The following is a 17,643-nucleotide window of genomic DNA, read 5'->3' as shown; positions in this document are numbered from 1 at the left end:
TGCAACACTTTTCTTTCCTTAAACCAAACCAAGACGTTTTATTGCCTAAAATTTAACCTAACCGAGAAGTTTTGGTGTTTAAATCTAACCAAACAAAAGAGAAGTACAAGTAATACCAAAGAAAATGTAAAAATGATCATTTCCACTGGAACATGAACCGTCATCTCTTTTGTCATCGACCCCTCCTTCTGGCAAATGTGGGTTTCTGTGCCCTATAAAACTGGAAAAACATCCAGCTTTATTACACATTGACACGAATCAATAGATATGAGATCAGACTGATGAAATATCAGCTGCATGTAAATACAAAAGGAAACCGATGTCTGGCTGGTGTTCATCCTGAATCCATTTACTTTTGCCAATTTTTTCTCACAAGAATAAAGTCACAAGTAGGTTAACCTCCAGGTCTCTTTGTATTTGTGACCAACTGACTTATCTGTAAGTTCCAGGTCTGCAGCTCCATTCAAAGTAGCTTCTAGAAACAGGTGACAAATTAACCCCCTGGGGCCTCCTTAGTCTTACGAAACAAGAGAGTCACTGTGTTCATAAGCTTGTTTGTTAACTGAGCTCCTGAGCTATAAGTTTAAGGAACCTGTTTATAGTAATATGTTAACTGCATACACGCGTGTTTGTCATGTATGTTATACTGAAAAATACATAAACTTTTTTTTTAAGTAAAATGAAAACAGTGGTCAGAAAATGAGAAGAGACAACACAATGTCGGTTGATGTTCTTAATGAGAATCAAATGATATGCTGTGACCTTTACAGCCGCCCATTTGTTTGTTGGCACCTATGCAGGATTTTCCCAAAGCATCTCAGACAAGATTCAAACAAATCAGTGTGTTTTGGGAATTATACCATTTCATCCATCTAGGAGAGTTTAGGAGACACATAGTGCAAGTTTTTTACTTTATTTTTTCACCCATGTGTATTTACTTCTGTCTTGTACTTTGCATTTTGCACTTTTGATACTGCAAGTCGAACTGAAACATAATCTAATCTTAGCAGGACTCATTTGAACACATAGAATTGGATCCAGACAGATAAAGACACTGATAAAACCACACTTCTTCATTTTCTTACTCTTCCATTGCCTTCTTTAGCTCACCAGAATGTGATCACCTTAAGCTAAAACCAACTTCAGTTTATTAGTACTCATATTTCTATCATGATGTTTGTTTGTTTTTTAAAATTAGCAGCAGTTACGCTCACTGAACTGCAACGCTTTCCTAAATGATCCAAAGTAAGAGATTTGTTGAGTGTAAATGTATTACAGTTGCAGCTCACTCCTCCCAAAGCAAATCATAATTCACCGCAGCACTTTACTGACAGAGAAACAGTGTTACTCATCAGTGATGCTGTTGTTGCTGCTGTATCTCAACCCCCACATGCTTCACTCCTCACCACACAGCACTCATTGTTTGTGATGATAACCTAGAGCTCAAGGCTAACAAAACAATCATGGCTGTCAGTGTGACTAACCAGGTCTTTTTATTCCCCAAAATCCTGAGAGGCAGTAAGTGACAGAGGCAGAGGAGGCTGATGGGGAGTGAATACATCACTCCTGCAGTGGTGGCCAATTAAAAGCAAGTTTAAACCCCTCTCTGTCCTCGCTCTGTATTCCTCAGGTGGTTCCCATGTCATGGAGACTGGTTTCCCCTCCGGCGGGACTCCCGTGCTCACGGGAGCTGTAACCAGACACCTGCCTTTTGTGTCGTTCGATGCTCTTCAGGTAGATAAAAGAACAGCCGAGGGTGGAGGAGGTGAGGTTAGAGTTGGGGATGCGTGTAGAGGGAGAGGAAAGGAAGGTGCGTCACAGATCTTTGGTTACAGCTGTTTGCAGGCTGTGCGATAAGAGGAAGAAACAGCACAAGACGCAGAGAGAAGAGGGAAGTGCAGCGCTCAAAGTTATTTGTCTGTGAATCAATGACTTTTTTGAGCACAGCTGCAGTGGGAGCCGTTGAAAAGTAGACAGATACGGAGAGGGAGGAATATTTACAGGAGCACTGCATCTCTCTCAGTCACCTGGACGCTCTGCAGCAGACAGACAGCCATTCATCAGAGACTCTCTGTGCCTGATATCACATCTAATCAAACACTTAGGAAGACATGAAGACCGGCAAGAAATCCTTCATAGGTAGGTGCTCCTTTAATTCACTGTCTCAGAGTATCTGGGGGAAAATGTGCAGTCTCTCAGCAGCACAGCAGAGAGGGGGGGAGGGATGCACCATGAGACAAGCAACTTTTACAGCTCAGTCATCTAAATACTGTCCTCCCTGCTTTTTCAATCACCGTTTTATCCTTTTGACTCCTTATTAACTCGTCGTATCTCTGCTCCTTTATCATTCCCTCGGCGTGCTTTGACGTCACTGTCTCTAGTTACGTAAGATATTAGATGAAAAATTCAAAGACACTGTATAGCACTCTTCTGTATAACTTCTCACATTATCTGGTTTATTTTCACGATGCCCACATCGGAGTCTCTCACCTTCTCTCTGCAACAGCCGTACATCTCATCTCATTTGTCACCTGAGAGGATAAAAGCTGCTGCTGGGCCGTGGTTTTGTAACTCGGACCAAGGATCAGATGATTCAGGTGTTTTGTGATAGCCTGAAAAACAGTTTGGGGCCCACACAGTTATTAAACCTTAAAGGGATAAGAAAATAGACCCTTTTTTCCCCCTAAGAGTTGGATGTAATGTAAGAAGCTGCAAGCGGCAGATGGTTAGTTTAGTTTGGCATAAAGACTAGAAAAAGAGGAGACAGAAGGCCTCTGGCAAAAGGTAATGAAATCTGCCTGTAAGCGCCTCTAAAGCTCCCTCGATAACACACTACATTTCTCTGTTTAATCAACGCAAAAGCAAACTATAAAAATGTAAGTTGTGATCTCACAGCATACAGAAAACCTCAACTTGTTGTTTATCTGCTACAACATGAAGACAAGAGACATGAAATTCACGACTATGACATCACTATCATAAAAAACTATATAGTCCAGGAAATCCCCCTTTGGTTTGTGTTCAAGCTAAACAAATGAGATGTATTGTGTTAACAGGTGTGCTTCAAAGCTGCTGTTAGGCACCATTTGTTACATCTGGAAAGAACCTAGCAGGACAGAATATTGAATACAGATATTTTCTCAAAGCTCCCATTGTTATAAAATCTGGATGTTCCAGATGTGACCAAAAACTCCCCAAAAATGGTCCCTATAAGAGATTGAAACTCTCTCAGAGCTGAGAGTCAGACTCAAGTCAGACTTGAGTTTTCAATAAAATCCACAGGGTCCAATCCAGAGGAAGGAGAAGGTGTAACGGGTCAGAAGTGTGACCGGGAGGATGTTCGTTGTTTTCTTAAACATTCAAACGATCGTCCAGCATAATTTGTCTCGCGGGGTCAGACAGTCAGCTTTGAGTTGTAGTGCAGTGTGTGATTGTGTCACAGCACACAGTATCTTCAGTCGCAGAAACACAACCAGTTGATTTGATCACATATTAGAATAATGCTATTCTCACTACTTCAAATGGCATTTTAAAGCAGCAGGGTGCAAACTATTTAATAGTGTTGTGAAAACCATTTTCAAAGCCGGACACTAAATTTTACTTCCCTCAGTGTGCTTTAGATCGGCTGTGTGAGAATCTGCTTGATTTACAGGCATCTTTAGCAGAGTTAGAGCAGGTAATTGGATCAGTCTTTAAGTAACTGTCACATAACTGAAAACCATCTGGTTTTACCTGCATCCATAAAACTCCCTGAAGCTCTCATCTAATGTCCGTGTAATTTAATTTCCAACTTTCAGCTAAGATCAGTCGTCTAAAGACCGCCCGGTCCTGCTCTTATCTCTTTAATGACAGTACTGTGTCCCCTAAACTCATCCAACCTGCTTTGTTGTTGCCTGATGGTTAATCTGAAAATCTTTTTAACATACGGAACAACTCTGTTTGGTATTTTGGTAATCTACAAGTATTGCACAGCCTGCCACTAATTTTTACTTCCCTCTTTGTGGTTTCGATCATCTCAGTGAGAATTTGTTTGATATAAAGGCATCTTTAGGAGGCTTAGAGCAGACTGGATTGATCTTAAAGAAGCTCTTAGGTAACTGAAAATTGTTCTGTTGAATAAATAAAACCAATCAAGCTTTATTTTGCCTACATGCAAGTCGATCTGGAAAGTCCTTTAATGTCAGCTGCTCAGTAAATTTGTAAAGCAAACATATGCAGTCACACATACACTGTTTTCAGATTATCCATGTCTTGGCACCATTTGAACTGCCTGACGCTGACCAACGTCACCATCTAAATCACTTCACTCACTTAATTAAGTGCTTTGGTTTCATCGCGCATTCGATTGATTTCCACTAGATATCTTCCAAATGAATAACTGACCTCATGATAGTCACAGTGGACTTACAAAGCCATAAACCACTGATCATAAACTGGACCAAATGAATACCACGGCAGTGAGTAAGCTTTATTTGCTTCTGGGGTATCCTAGAGACGTTACCCTTCACTGGCCAAACTGAGCTGAGAGCTTCTTTAGAAACGTGGCTGCTTTTTATACAGTATGTTTCACATTATTATGATCCAGGGCAAAAACAGAGAAAAGGGAACTGCGTACAGTAACGGAAGTCACCACCAGCCACTGATTCATGATGTTTGGCTCACACATATGCTGTAGTTAGTGAATGACAGTCTGGTGGTCTGAATGAAAATGGCTCCTGGGTCTTTATTTCTGTCTGCTTCCTTTTTTTCGTTCTAAATTGAGTTTCTAACATGTGAGAAAACACATGTTCGAAGAGAGAACATAATGAAAAAAGTCTTTCTGCTATCATTATAGTAATTACAGCAATAACCGCAGTCACATTATGAAAATTAATAGAGGCTTTGCAGCTCCAAATGGGCTGGATCTTCCCACTTGCTTGGCAGCAAATTAAAGTAATGTGTTATGGAACAGTTTGTGTGTCTGAGTCATCGCAAAAGAGAGCAAACATTCCTCTTTTTTAACTGATGAAGCAGGCGCATAAGCAGCCATCGAATCCCCCATGGGGGGTAGAAAAATAAAAAACACTTCTCATCTACTGCCCGGGAATTCAAACGCGAAACAAAGAGCGAGTAATTCTAACTCCAGATTTATCAGCCAAAATCTGCTCCCACTCGCAGGGGGCTGCACTGCGGCGCAGTCGGGCTCGACCACCACCTCCGGTCTGGCTCTCTGCGGGTCTCTGTGTGAGTAATACTAGGTGCCAGAATGATGCAGATGACACATTAAAACAGAAAAGAGGAACTGGAGGAGGAGAGAGGAGATTTTAGCAGAGATCTGTTTTCAACTGAGTGCCAAGGCTGCCATGAGTGCGTGGGTGTGAATAACACAAGGCCATGATTGCTCCTCAGAGCTGGTCAGCGATTGTAATTTGGGTCCTCCATCCTCATTAGCCTTCCTGCCAGCCCTATGGGTGGTCACCAAGGACCTGTTTGCCTCTATGACTCATTCATCCACCTTCTGCTGCCTCCTACCCACTACTCTGGTAGTAAGCAGCCAGCCGAGAGTCCAGGTTGAACCTTACTATTATATTTGAAGCACTGAAATATATTTTTAATGATTTTCTAGACTGATTGATGTTTGTTTGCTTGTTTGGCTCGTACAACATTTCAAAAATTCAGAGATATATTCAAAACAGAAAAATGTTTCCAATTTAGAGGCTTAAATGTACTGCAATTTTTATTCAACACAAGTATGTTAACTCAGTGGGTCATAATTATATTTACATTTTATCTTGCATTAACACAATAATAACTTTAAATGTAGCTGTTTAAAAGGCAGAGTCCTTGTAGACTACTGCAAACATGTGGATGGAAAATATCCCATGTTTTGTGATGGTTTAAATTTCTTTAAATGACACAATATTCAGCATTCACAAATATTTACATAGTTTAGAAGCTCTGAGGTCTTGAATTGTCAGTCAGATTTAACTGTAAGAGTGAAACAAGGACTTTCTGAGTTACCCTTTGTTCTATTAGCGTCTCAAACTCCAAGCCTGTCTCGGGTTCACTTCCTTTTTTGACTATTTTAACTACTCATCTGTCAGGATACAGAAAACTACACACAGTTTCTCCTTTATCCACAAAACTCCCTGAAACTCTCATCTAATGTCATATTTCCAGCTTTTTAGCTTTGTTCGACTTCAGTTCTTACAGTCCTGCTCTTATTTCTGAAATAACTGGACTAACTGTGTCCCCTGAACTCATCGATACTCACACCTCCTTTGATGTTCTGAGATGTTTAATCTGAATATATATAACTCTACAGAAGCTGTTTGCAAGAGCTTTATTTTGAGACCTCAGCACAAGCTAAAATACTGTGATCTGGATTATTCAACACAATTGGATATGAACTTAAAAGTCTTTTCATGCATTTAAGGAACTCAACAATGACTTCTTAGTTCTAAGGAGGGTTTTTGACTGTAAAGTCCATTTTGCAAGAACAATAGCCCGTCCCTGCTGACCTACTATCAACATGGGAAGTCTGTAGATGGAGGTGAATAAGTCTCCTTGGCAACACCAAACTTTGTGTCTTGTGTGACCTGTATGATAGCCTCTGCAAGTGCACTGGATGAGAGCGCTTGAGCAATCCGGAGACAAAGGCAACCATTATAATCCTTCAGCTACAGAAAGCTTGAGTTTTCATTCCTCATGATCTTATTGACTGAAGGCTCTCTTTTAGTCTTCTTGGCTGCAACTAAACTAAAGAGTGATTATGAGCTTTTAGAGGCGGGGCAAAAGTGCAACACTGTTTACAATATGAGAAAAAACTAAGAAAATGCAAAAGAATATTCATCTTTTCATCAGCAAGGACCACAAACTCAAACACAATTAGACAACATTTTTTGATAGAAGATGGCGGGTGGATGGCCAGCACCAACCTAGGCCTCACCGAGGATCGTGGTGGCTCATAGGTCAGGCAGGTGCCAATAAGAGAGAGTGACAAAGTGAGAGAGAGGGAGGGTTGGGCTGGGAATGAGAACATACAGATTTGTGGGGCAGGAAGGATTTTGCAGACTTATGACTGGAAAAGGAGCCTATGACGTTCCGGTGAATTGCCTCCATTATTTGTGGTTTTCTGGAAGTGAAAATCATCAAATTAAATAAAAACTCAATTAACCTTCCAGCCCTGATCTCTGGAAAGTCAGCTGAATGACACAGAGGATCACCACACCAGATACGGGCCTGAATGGTAATATCACTCAAAGTAACTTTCTGACATGCAGCACCTTTAAGAAATTACACCTTTTATCTCTTTGCGAAGCACTAAGAATGGAGTTCAAAAAGGTTATGCCTTTAAATGAGTTTCAGTTACTACTCGGCCTCTACCCTAAAGATCTGGTTTCATTTCGTCTCATGTGAGGCTCAAACTGGGGCAGGTGTTTGATGCAGCGCACAAGCCAATTTGACAAAAGCAGTACCACGCTGAGGCTGGGAAGTTATCGTCGATGCCACCCCGTGAGAGCTGGAAAGCCTTTTAGTGGAACGGCTGGCAGGTGCCTCACACGACTGCTTGTCAGCGAGTGGAAATTTTGCCTGTCTGCTCAGCATCAATCACGCGATTGGACAGAGTGATGGAAAGCAGGGCAGCCTGTGTGAAAGTGCTAAATAAAACCTGATTAATCTGTCATGTGACAGAAGGTAACGCTGGTGGAAAGACAGAAAGAAACTCAGTCATACGAATCCTTGCAGAGAGATGATGAAATAATATACTTGAATAATTCACAGAAAGACTACACGAGGGGAGGGGAACCCCATCATTCCAAGCCAGGGAGAGGTGTCGGTGTCCCGTAATCAGATCCACTGTGTTTCTGTGTGTAAACAGAACCGAAGCTGAGCTGCGTGTGTTTGCTTAGGTAGCCATCCAGGGTTTGATCTGTCATACTGCCAGCTGGCTCTGAGCTACTTTCTATTTGGGCCCCTTCAAATAAAGCAACCCACTTCCCTTTTCTCTTAATACATGAACTGGTCCTGAGGAGTCTCACTTCCTTTAAATGGTGCATGACTGTCACATTGTCAACAGGGACAAAAACAGAGGAGTTTCCCACTGACACATCTCAGCTGAATGAATCCTAATCTTACCGAAACAGATGTTTATCACAGCTGAGGGGAAGTAAGCGCTTACAGTCTTAAAGTGAAGTACAAGTATCTGGCCAGCAGCCTATAAAGTGAACAGTTAATCAAAGGAAAAATTTAAATTCTGATCATAAAATCATAGTTTTAGTCAATTTTCTGGGAATATGCTCAATATTTACTGTTCAAAACTGAAAGCTTGATGGTTTATTTTGTTATTTTTTTGATAATAAAAAAACAAGTGGTCCACTTGGACTGCAGGAAATTGAAAAAGGATTTTTAATCAGTATTTTCTAATAAATACTAATTTGCAGATTAACCTGTGAGAGCTAAAACATCTCAGGGTTATTTCATTTGGTAAGAGAAAGGGATGTTTTTGGTGTTAACAGCAATGATTAGTTCAAAAGCCACGAATTATATTCTGATTGGATCCAAGGTTCGTATGCTTGACTACCGTCGATGACGACTTACATCTTGTGGTGTTAATCAGTACCAGAGTGTAAACTACTCCTCACGTTGGAAATGTCACTCAAGTAGAAGTAAAGTCATTTTTACACATCAATACAACAGGAGATGGCCTCATCAGACACATTCGCAGTACTGAAAATACTCAGTGCGGTTTAGTTAGGGGCTTCCTGCACACATTACACCCACTCACATACTGTGAATTCACTGCACAATTACGCTTTTTACTTTCACATGGGTGCAATCGGACGTCACAGCGGCAGGTTAAAAACAACAACGTTTAATGTCCGCCTCAGCTATGCATTTCCATTCAAAGCCCGGAGCGACAGTGCACATTTGCATTTTTCTGTATGACTTTATCAGTCTCTCACATTGTTGTGGAGGAATTTTAGCCCACTCTACTTCAGCTCATTGAGGTCTGCAGGCATTCATTTATGCACAGCTCCCACTGCAGCACTTCAGTCAGATTAAGGTCTGGACTTTGACGGGATCATTGCATCACGTTGAGTCTTTTCTTTTTCACTAATTTTGTTTTGATTTTCCCTAGTTGCATGATCCAATTTCATCCGTGTTTCAACTGACAGACAGATGGCCTCAAGAATACTTTGGTATTCCAAGGAGTTTGTGGTCAACTGGATGACTGGAAGGTTCCCAAGTCCTGCGGCTTTAAAACAAGCCCAAATCATCACCCCTCCACCGCCATACTCCACAGCTTGTATGAAGTGTTTTGTTTTCACCTTGTCTGACCAAAGGACATTGTTCTGGAAGTCTCATTCAGATGCAGCTTTGCAAACATAAGCCCTGCTGCCATGTTCTTCCTCGAGAGATGTTCTCCCAGCAACCCTTCCAAACAAGCCACACTTGTTCAGTCTTTTTCTAATTGTGCTATGAAGAACTTTGACATTTAACATGTTAACTGAGGACTTGTTTTTCCCTATAATTTGTCTGAGCATTGCACAGTCTGACCTTGGGGTGAATTTGCTGAGACTTCCCTCTTCTGGGATAATTGTGGCATTGTGTTAGGATGCCTGAAACTCGAGACCACCAAAACATAAAAGTGCTCACACTAGATGATGATCCATTGATTAGCAGCACCTTGCTCCTACCCAACCTCCTAAATAGTATGTCACGTCATAAGAGTGTACTTATGAATAATATTGTTCTATTATAATATTAAATGGTATCCTTCTGTTTCATTGGTAGTCTCTTCGGTCATTTGCCTCAAAGTTGAGAAATGTTTAACCCAAGTTATTTTTTTATGAGCTTCTGAATCTTTTTTCTGTGGTCTCTGGTCATCACACCACTGCTAGTACTTTCCTGTATTGAATATTCTTGTATAAACCTGAGAAACTGAGAAGAAATTTACTTGAAAATCCAGTAAAATGGTCACAGTGGCTTGAATATCAGCTGCAAAGCACATTTTCTATGCAAAATATGAATCAGTTACTGTGAAATAAGTATGGTGATGAATAAATGCAGAGGAGCTAGAAAGAAGTGCCTCTCATATGCGCTTGAATAAATGCTGTTTTGCACTGCAACATCATTGCTATCACTCAGTGAGAGATTAAATAACACTTTCAATCAGCAGATACCTATTAATGTCAACACTTCCTGGACAATTTGCATGCACTCACCTTCCTTGCTGGGCAGTGAATACCCATCTGCATTATGGCACGGTTATGTAATTATATAACAGGGTTAGTGGACCACATCTGTGACAGCTGGACCCATCACTGCTTAAGCTCAGATGATCATGATGTCAAATGTTATTTCTCTGAATTTATATAATTATTGTGCAAAGTCACCTTCATAACCCCAACCTTGTGTGTGTGCCGTGCGCAAGGTCATGGCTACACTTTTTACTTGGAGTGAATTACTTAGAACGAGAGAAGCAGGGAGATTTCTGGAAACTGTCTGCAGTGCATGCAGTATTTTTCCTTCTTTTTTCCCCTGTGCACTTTATGGCTTTATCACCTTTTTGTCGGTTATTGGGATCAGGCACTGCAGCTGTTGCAGGCTGAGGGTGAATTGCAGCAGACGTGACATACATTTCTGCATACCCTTAGAAGATGAAAGCGTTGCAGCAGGGGGAAAAAAACGAGAGCTGCTGCCACATGATTTCATAAGACCATTCCTGGGATTGCACTTCTTCCTCTCCTTCTCCATAATAACTGGCGATAATCCCTTTTGTGCCTGTGGTGCTAACAGCCAGTTTGGAGATTTTCCATTGAGAGAAAACAAGGAGGGGGGTGGAGGAGGAGGTGCTGGTGGTGGGAGTGTGGTAGGGGTTGCTCTCACCCACCTCCTCCTCTTCCTCCTCCTCCTATGCGGTGGGCTCTCTCGTCATTCCCGCCACCTCGCCTCCTACAGGCAGAATATGGCTGCAGCGGAATCCCGTGACGTCACGAGACTGTTGCCGTGGAGACGACGGTGACGAAAACGGGGCGTCACCTCCTGATACCACGTGGTCCCCCTATAAGGTACATTGGCTGACTCGAGCAGCGGCAGTTCAGAGCGGAGCGCGGACGATTGGAGTTCAGTCTGCGCGTTTGATGCCACATAAAAAACCAACGGTAGCTAACGGTTAGAGGACCAGGACCACAGAGGAAATATCACTGCATCTTTTTTGCTTCATATTTTTAAACTTTTGGATATTTATTTATCGCTGAACATGGCCGTGACTGAAGCTGGATGTGATCTAACTTACTGCAAAATGAGGGGAATTGTAGCCGTTCTCACTGGTGAGCCTAAAAAAATGACACTTTTATTTACAACGTTACCCAAATATTCATCACTAAATCAAGCTGTAAATTACAACAAATTAGGCCTGTCTTTTAAATTATTTTTAGTAATAAAAATCAGATGTAAATTAATTAATTAAAAAGATTGTTTTTATTTATTTTGTTCTGCATTTAAATGGTGGAAAATTCAAACCTGGACATAAACGAAAGCGGTATGGAAATCTGAATAAATATGTCAAATCGGGTTATTTGTGTTGTAATAAGGATTTGTGATGGAAAATGCTTTGTTGGCTGCCACTGTTGGTATCTGAATGAATGACCCAAGTGGTTGCATAACCTATAAGCCCGCGACATAAGAGGTCTATACACACTACACGCAAGCCTACACTGGAAATGCGATATTTTAAACTCACAAATTGCGGATTAGGACTCAAACACAGATTTTTTTTTCTCTCTAATTAGAGAGAAGTGTTTGGATCACGATTCACGATTGGATCATACTAACATAAAGGGGTTCCCTCTTTTTATGCAGCTTTCATCAAGGAGAGAAAAATGGGTCTGAATGACTTCATCCAGAAGCTGGTGTCTACTCCACATATCTGCCAACAGTGAGTATTCATATTTTAAAATAAAATAAACAAATAGAGATGGTTGGAAGTGTAAGATTTTGGTTTTGAAAATTGACCTTTAAGTGAGGGCACAAAGAACATCTCTCTTGGCTCCAGTTACTTCCTGGATTTCAACTTCTAGTGTTTATTTCTGACTGCTGTCCCATTCATGATTAGTACACACAGGTCCCGACCAATCCAATAAGCCACCTGGGTTTAGCAGGACATTCTGTTAAATGCATAATCTGGGTCCAAGAAGCCAGGTTAAGTATAGTTCTTTCATGACAGGCTTGCTAACAATCTCACCACTGCGTAATCACCTCTCAAGCAAATCCCCTGTGTTCCCTTGACAAGGATAAACCTGTAATTCAATTATTACATGCTACATGGCTTGGCCCGTTACACAGGTCAGAGTGAGGTGGGGTGGGAAAAAGACAAAAAAAGCCCAGGTGTTGCATCTGACCTCTCCAGATGCTCCAGGAGGGCATCTGAGCTGGACCCCTGAGTCCCGCAGAGCAGGCTGAACCCTGTCTTTGCGGATCAGCAGCTTAAGGTTTTCTCAGACAGGTTGAGCTTTGACAAGCCTTGGTGAACTTGACCTGTCTGGAAGTTTCAGACAGTCATTGGAGTCGCACCCACGCAGAGGACATCCATTCAGCTTCTCAGTTTCAGAAACCTCTTAACAAATCTCAAATCCAATCATCTGTGCTGAATAAAAAACAGGTGAAGTCAGAATCCTCCGTATGAATGAGTCTTTGTCTCTCTGTTTTCAGTGTCGAAGTTAACAACTTCCTGAAGATTGATGAGAATCAGAACGAGGAGGTTGAAAATGAACTTCCTGATAGTGATGTAAGCAGAAACTATTTACTTTCATCACAGTCTGACTCATTTCATCTGTAAAATGTGGCACTGTTGTGATCTTCCCCGTGTTGTATCTTTCAGATGTGCCTAAATTCTCAAAGTTCACTGGCTGAGGACACTCAGTAAGTATACTTCAAAGAAATCTCTATGCCGCAATTTTGACAAACATAAATGAGAACAAATTATAAATGAAATTTTCTATCTTTTTCTCTTCTTTAGGATCAAGCCCTGTGATTTTGACTACCTTAAAATCATTGGAAAAGGCAGCTTTGGAAAGGTGAGTCTGTCCTTGCGTGCAGCCTTTTATGTAACTGCTCTCCTCCACACATATAGGTCATCTCTGCAACTACATTACTAATGCAAATGTTTGATGGCAAACAGGTTTTACTGGCTCGGCACAAGGAGACCACCAAGTACTACGCTGTCAAAGTGTTACAGAAGAAAATCATCCTGAAGAAGAAAGAGGTAGGACCCCCGAGGGCATCTTGAACTTATTAAATCTATTTTCTCTCGGCTGGTAATGTGAAATGCAATGAAAACGGCATGTTATAATCCATCTTCTCTCCTCCAGCAAAAGCATATCATGGCTGAGCGCAGTGTGCTGATGAAGAACATCAAGCATCCCTTCCTGGTGGGGCTGCACTACTCCTTCCAGACTACTGACAAGCTGTACTTTGTGCTGGACTACGTCAACGGTGGAGAGGTAAGCCACAGTCCGGCAGAATGAGGACAGAATATATAACCTTGTTTGAAACAGATGCTGACAGATGTTTGCTTTTTTCTACTCCAGCTGTTCTACCATCTCCAGAGAGAAAGAATCTTCCTGGAGCCCAGAGCCAGGTTCTACGCTGCTGAAATTGCAAGTGCACTTGGCTACCTCCACTCTCTGCACATAGTGTACAGGTAAAGAGTGATGCCACAGCTCCCCCTAGTGGACATCTGTAAACCTGTGCCCTGATGCATTTAGAGTAAACATTTCTTTGTCTTGTTTTTGACAGGGACCTGAAGCCAGAGAACATCCTGCTAGACTCACAGGGCCACATTGTCCTAACAGACTTTGGCCTCTGCAAAGAAGGCCTTGAGCCCAACGGTACCACGACAACCTTCTGTGGGACGCCTGAGGTAAAAGATACATCTTTAGACATTTGTTCATCATCAGTATGACCTCAGTACGACTTCTGAGGAATAATTTTGGACTTGCATTCATGTTTTGTCTCTCTTTTTTCTCTCAGTATTTGGCTCCTGAGGTTCTCCAGAAGCAGGCGTATGACCGCACTGTCGACTGGTGGTGTCTGGGATCGGTGCTCTATGAAATGCTCTATGGACTTGTAAGTGGAAACCGGTGACTTTATGCCTTTTTAAATCTCCTGATTGTTTATACAAGATTAACACAACTCCTTTCTTTTTTTTGAAACAGCCTCCATTCTACAGTCGCAACACGGCTGAGATGTACAGTAACATCCTGCACAAGGCTCCGGTGCTCAAGCCCAACGTGTCGAATGCAGGCAGGGACCTGCTCGAGGGGCTTTTGCAGAAGGACCGCACCAAGAGGCTGGGAGGAAAGGATGACTTTGTAAGTGCACACATCACATAGAGCCCTGATTCCCAGACTGTGGGCTGCAGTCCCCTAGTGGCTTTTGCAAGTACTGCAACTGGGCTGCAAGAAGTCACCTTCTGTAAATTAAAAACATTAATCTTCAACAGTATAATTTCGTATAAAGTTGCAGTTAAGGGTTTGCATTTTTGAAAGAAATAGAACAAGTCAAACAAAGGGTTGGAATTAAAATAATTACACAATCATTCCTAATTTTCTGACCTACTTTTGAACCCGAACTCGTCCAAAATCAAGCACAAAACAAGGAAATACTTGATCTTAGGCTTGCGTGATGATCGGAGCTGTTATTAAAGTTTTGGGTGGTCCAAAAATAATTTTCACATATTGAAATGTGCCACAGACCTCTCAAGTTTGGGAATGGCTAACATACAGGACTGTAACAGATTGTGACCCTTGTTTTCCATCACTGTGCTCATCCAGTTTCTCTTTTTTCCTTCAGCTTGAACTGAAGTACCATTCGTTCTTCTCTCCAATCAACTGGGAGGACCTGATGGCCAAGAAGATCACACCTCCATTTGTTCCATCAGTGGTATGTATTACTCATTATAATTTAATCAGAATGTGTTGTCCCAGAACAAGGCTATCACAGTATCACTTTCATGTTTCACTTCACGATTATAGCGAACTACATTAATGCAATATTAATTGGAAGTGCATGAGAGGCTTTAACCATAACTGTACAAAAGCATTAAAAAGAACAGTTACACAATATTTACAATATTACTGCGTCTGCTTTATTGACATCTGCTGGAAATCCAAAGCCTTTTTGTTAATGAAATAGTCAGAAATAGAAGAAAACTCATAGATCTAGTGAATGTGGACTTTGTGCTTATGCTATGACACCCTGATATCAGTGGCAAATTCATTATTATACATGCAATTTTTCTAACGTCTTCCCCATCTTTGTGTTACAGTCTGGTCCCACGGACCTGCGACACTTTGACCCCGAGTTCACCCACCTGCCAGTGTCCTCCTCTCTTTGCACAGACACGCTGACTGTGACCAGCAGCGTCAAGGAAGCAGCCGGAGCCTTTCCCGGCTTCTCTTACGGGCCTCCGGCCGAACACTCCTTCATGTGATCGCCAACATTTCTTCCTGTCTGTCCTGAGAATGAGCAGGAAGCAGGACAAAAGCTCCAGACTGTGTTGCTTTGACACATGGACCAAAGTGGAGCGGCTTGTCTAGGAGGACGTTATAAGAGGATCTAACTGACAAGAACACTGAGGGATGAGGGTCAGATCTTGAGTTAGCTTGTGCATGACCAGTGTACAGATGGAGGACTCTCATGTTACAACACAGCCGGCCCTACAGACTTCTGCCTGTCTGTAGAGCATCAAACTGCAATACATATGTGCCATGTATGGATGCACGTCGTGGCCCTAAAACATCTCTGATGGCTCCGGTGAAGTGACATGAAGAGAAGTGCCTGAAGTTCAAAAGGCAGTTCGGACGACAACAGCAGAGCCAGCTTTATCGAAAAAAACAAAAACATCGAGGCAGTTTCTTTTGTTTGGACTTTTGACGAGAACGCTAGCCGTTTAAAGGTGATGCCTTCATTTCATTTCTACATATGTCCAATCTCTGCGTTTTTCTTAATGTTCACACTGTGTTTTGTCTTCATGTGAATGCTCAATTGCACTCGAGGAAACAAGGGTCAAGAAAAGTGAAGCTTATTTTGCTTGAAGCATCAGAAACTTTGGATTAGACAGCTGTATATCTCTTATTTAGCTTCATATCTCTGCTCTGAACAAAAAAGAAACGACAGTATCTTGATATTACGCACCCGCTAGTACTTCTTGGACCAAACAGACTCATTAAGACTTTATTTTTGACCCGTTTGTCCTCATGAACTGAACTTTTATTGTACTGTGTAGAAAAAGAAAAGAAGTTACATATATTTTATTAACCACAAACATTCACTGTTTACTAGATTATGAATAATTTCTAAATGTCGATTAGTGTATCAAAATATCCAAGTAGATTTATCTCATCCAAAGCAATATAATTTATTTTTGGGTTTTCACTTCCTTGTCATCTTCATCTAGCGACTACATTAGCTTATATCTGCTGTTTGCAAACTTTACAAAGGACTAAGGAAGAGTTCAACCAGCAATAACAGCCCCACATCAATGATAGCACATGGATACTGTATATCAATCTTATTTTAACTTAAAAGTGATTGCTGTTTTATCGCAAACACTCCAGACAAACTGTAGAGTCTATGATCACAAATGTCTGTGTATTTATGCATCATGTAGAGAAGAACTGTGAATGTCTTGTGCCTGTCCAAGGCGGCCTGATCCGTGTATAATGTATCTACATATCTCTTCCCCCTAAACCTGTTGGTCCCTTTTTCTAGAAAGATATCTTTAAAAGAAAAAAGCTTAATGAACTCGGTGAGGAACCCGCTGGGTGGAGTAGGCACTGGCGTTGTTGAGCCTCGGGCCTCCTGCGTAAGATGGTTCTGGAAAGTGCAATAAAATATTGTTAACACGGAAAGAATAATTAAATATTTTATCTCTTTTTATCAAAAGTGTAAGGCAACTTTATGCTCTGATAGTCATTATTAAGAGAGGCTTGTCACCTGAGCACGGATTACTCATGATATCTTTACTCCATTTTTAAATCTCCATATTTCAGGTTTCTGCATCCCTGGAAAAGAATTTTAAAGCCTGCTGAAAATAATCATACTAAAAAACAAGGCAGCACACAGCTCTAGATCATTTTCTTCCATATTTGGAAGTGTTAAGTTTCTGTTTTGTATTTTTTATGTATATTTATTTTCATGCCACTGCTACTGTACAAACAAGACTATTTACATGATCAACTGAAAAAACTGAACTGTAATCTGTGTCAGAAATGGCAAATAAAGTCTCTAAATCTAAGTCTCGTCTACTGATAATGTTTTTTGTATTAATGACCTAAATCTAAAAAGTAATTGTTAACTGAAGATTGTAACTGATTGCATGCTGCAGGTATCTCTGCTAGAAAGAGAGAGGTTAAAGTTCACAGTAAATCTTCCAGATGTATTTACATTTTATTATAATGAAATTGTGGAAGCTAAATGAATAATTTTTCTACATACTGACAGCTTCTACTTTAGCTCCTTCTTAATTCAGTTGTGCTGTGAGGATATAAACAGCAGGTGAACAGGTATCTCTTCCTTACATTTAAACTATGTCAGCAGGTGTTCTGATGAAGGAAAAATACTCAAGCCCCATTTCCTCCAGTTTGCTTCACAGGC

General features: G+C 41.2%; 1 protein-coding gene across 2 annotated transcripts; it reads left to right on the top strand.

Annotated features, from left to right (window-relative positions):
* Positions 1-1,882: 1,882 nt before the first annotated feature.
* LOC146492928 (serine/threonine-protein kinase Sgk1) lies at positions 1,883-17,284 on the top strand. Of its 2 annotated transcripts, none has more exons than XM_085147545.1 (13): positions 1,883-2,139; positions 11,848-11,923; positions 12,697-12,772; positions 12,866-12,906; positions 13,004-13,061; positions 13,166-13,249; positions 13,356-13,487; positions 13,575-13,687; positions 13,783-13,906; positions 14,017-14,112; positions 14,202-14,357; positions 14,839-14,928; positions 15,314-17,284. In XM_085147545.1, the coding sequence occupies exons 1-13, from the start codon at positions 2,112-2,114 to the stop codon at positions 15,476-15,478; spliced, it is 1,239 nt and encodes a 412-aa protein (XP_085003671.1). In that variant the 5' UTR covers positions 1,883-2,111; the 3' UTR covers positions 15,479-17,284. The 2 variants fall into 2 exon arrangements, with proteins under 2 accessions (XP_085003671.1, XP_085003670.1); XM_085147544.1 differs by lacking the exon at positions 1,883-2,139 and adding an exon at positions 11,065-11,315.
* The last annotated feature ends 359 nt before the right edge of the window (positions 17,285-17,643 follow it).

The sequence above is a fragment of the Neolamprologus multifasciatus genome, chromosome 22 (genome assembly GCF_963576455.1).
Source record: "Neolamprologus multifasciatus chromosome 22, fNeoMul1.2, whole genome shotgun sequence".
Lineage (NCBI taxonomy): Eukaryota > Metazoa > Chordata > Actinopteri > Cichliformes > Cichlidae > Neolamprologus > Neolamprologus multifasciatus.
This window is presented reverse-complemented; position numbering and strand designations above follow the sequence as displayed.

Bases quoted from the DNA above. Each gene is read 5' to 3' on its own strand.
- LOC146492928 (XM_085147544.1), top strand. From the start codon at position 11,246: ATGGCCGTGACTGAAGCTGGATGTGATCTAACTTACTGCAAAATGAGG. The intron at 11,316-11,847 runs GTGAGCCTAAAA...CTTTTTATGCAG, and splicing joins AATTGTAGCCGTTCTCACTG to CTTTCATCAAGGAGAGAAAA. The intron at 13,250-13,355 runs GTAGGACCCCCG...TCTCTCCTCCAG, and splicing joins TCATCCTGAAGAAGAAAGAG to CAAAAGCATATCATGGCTGA.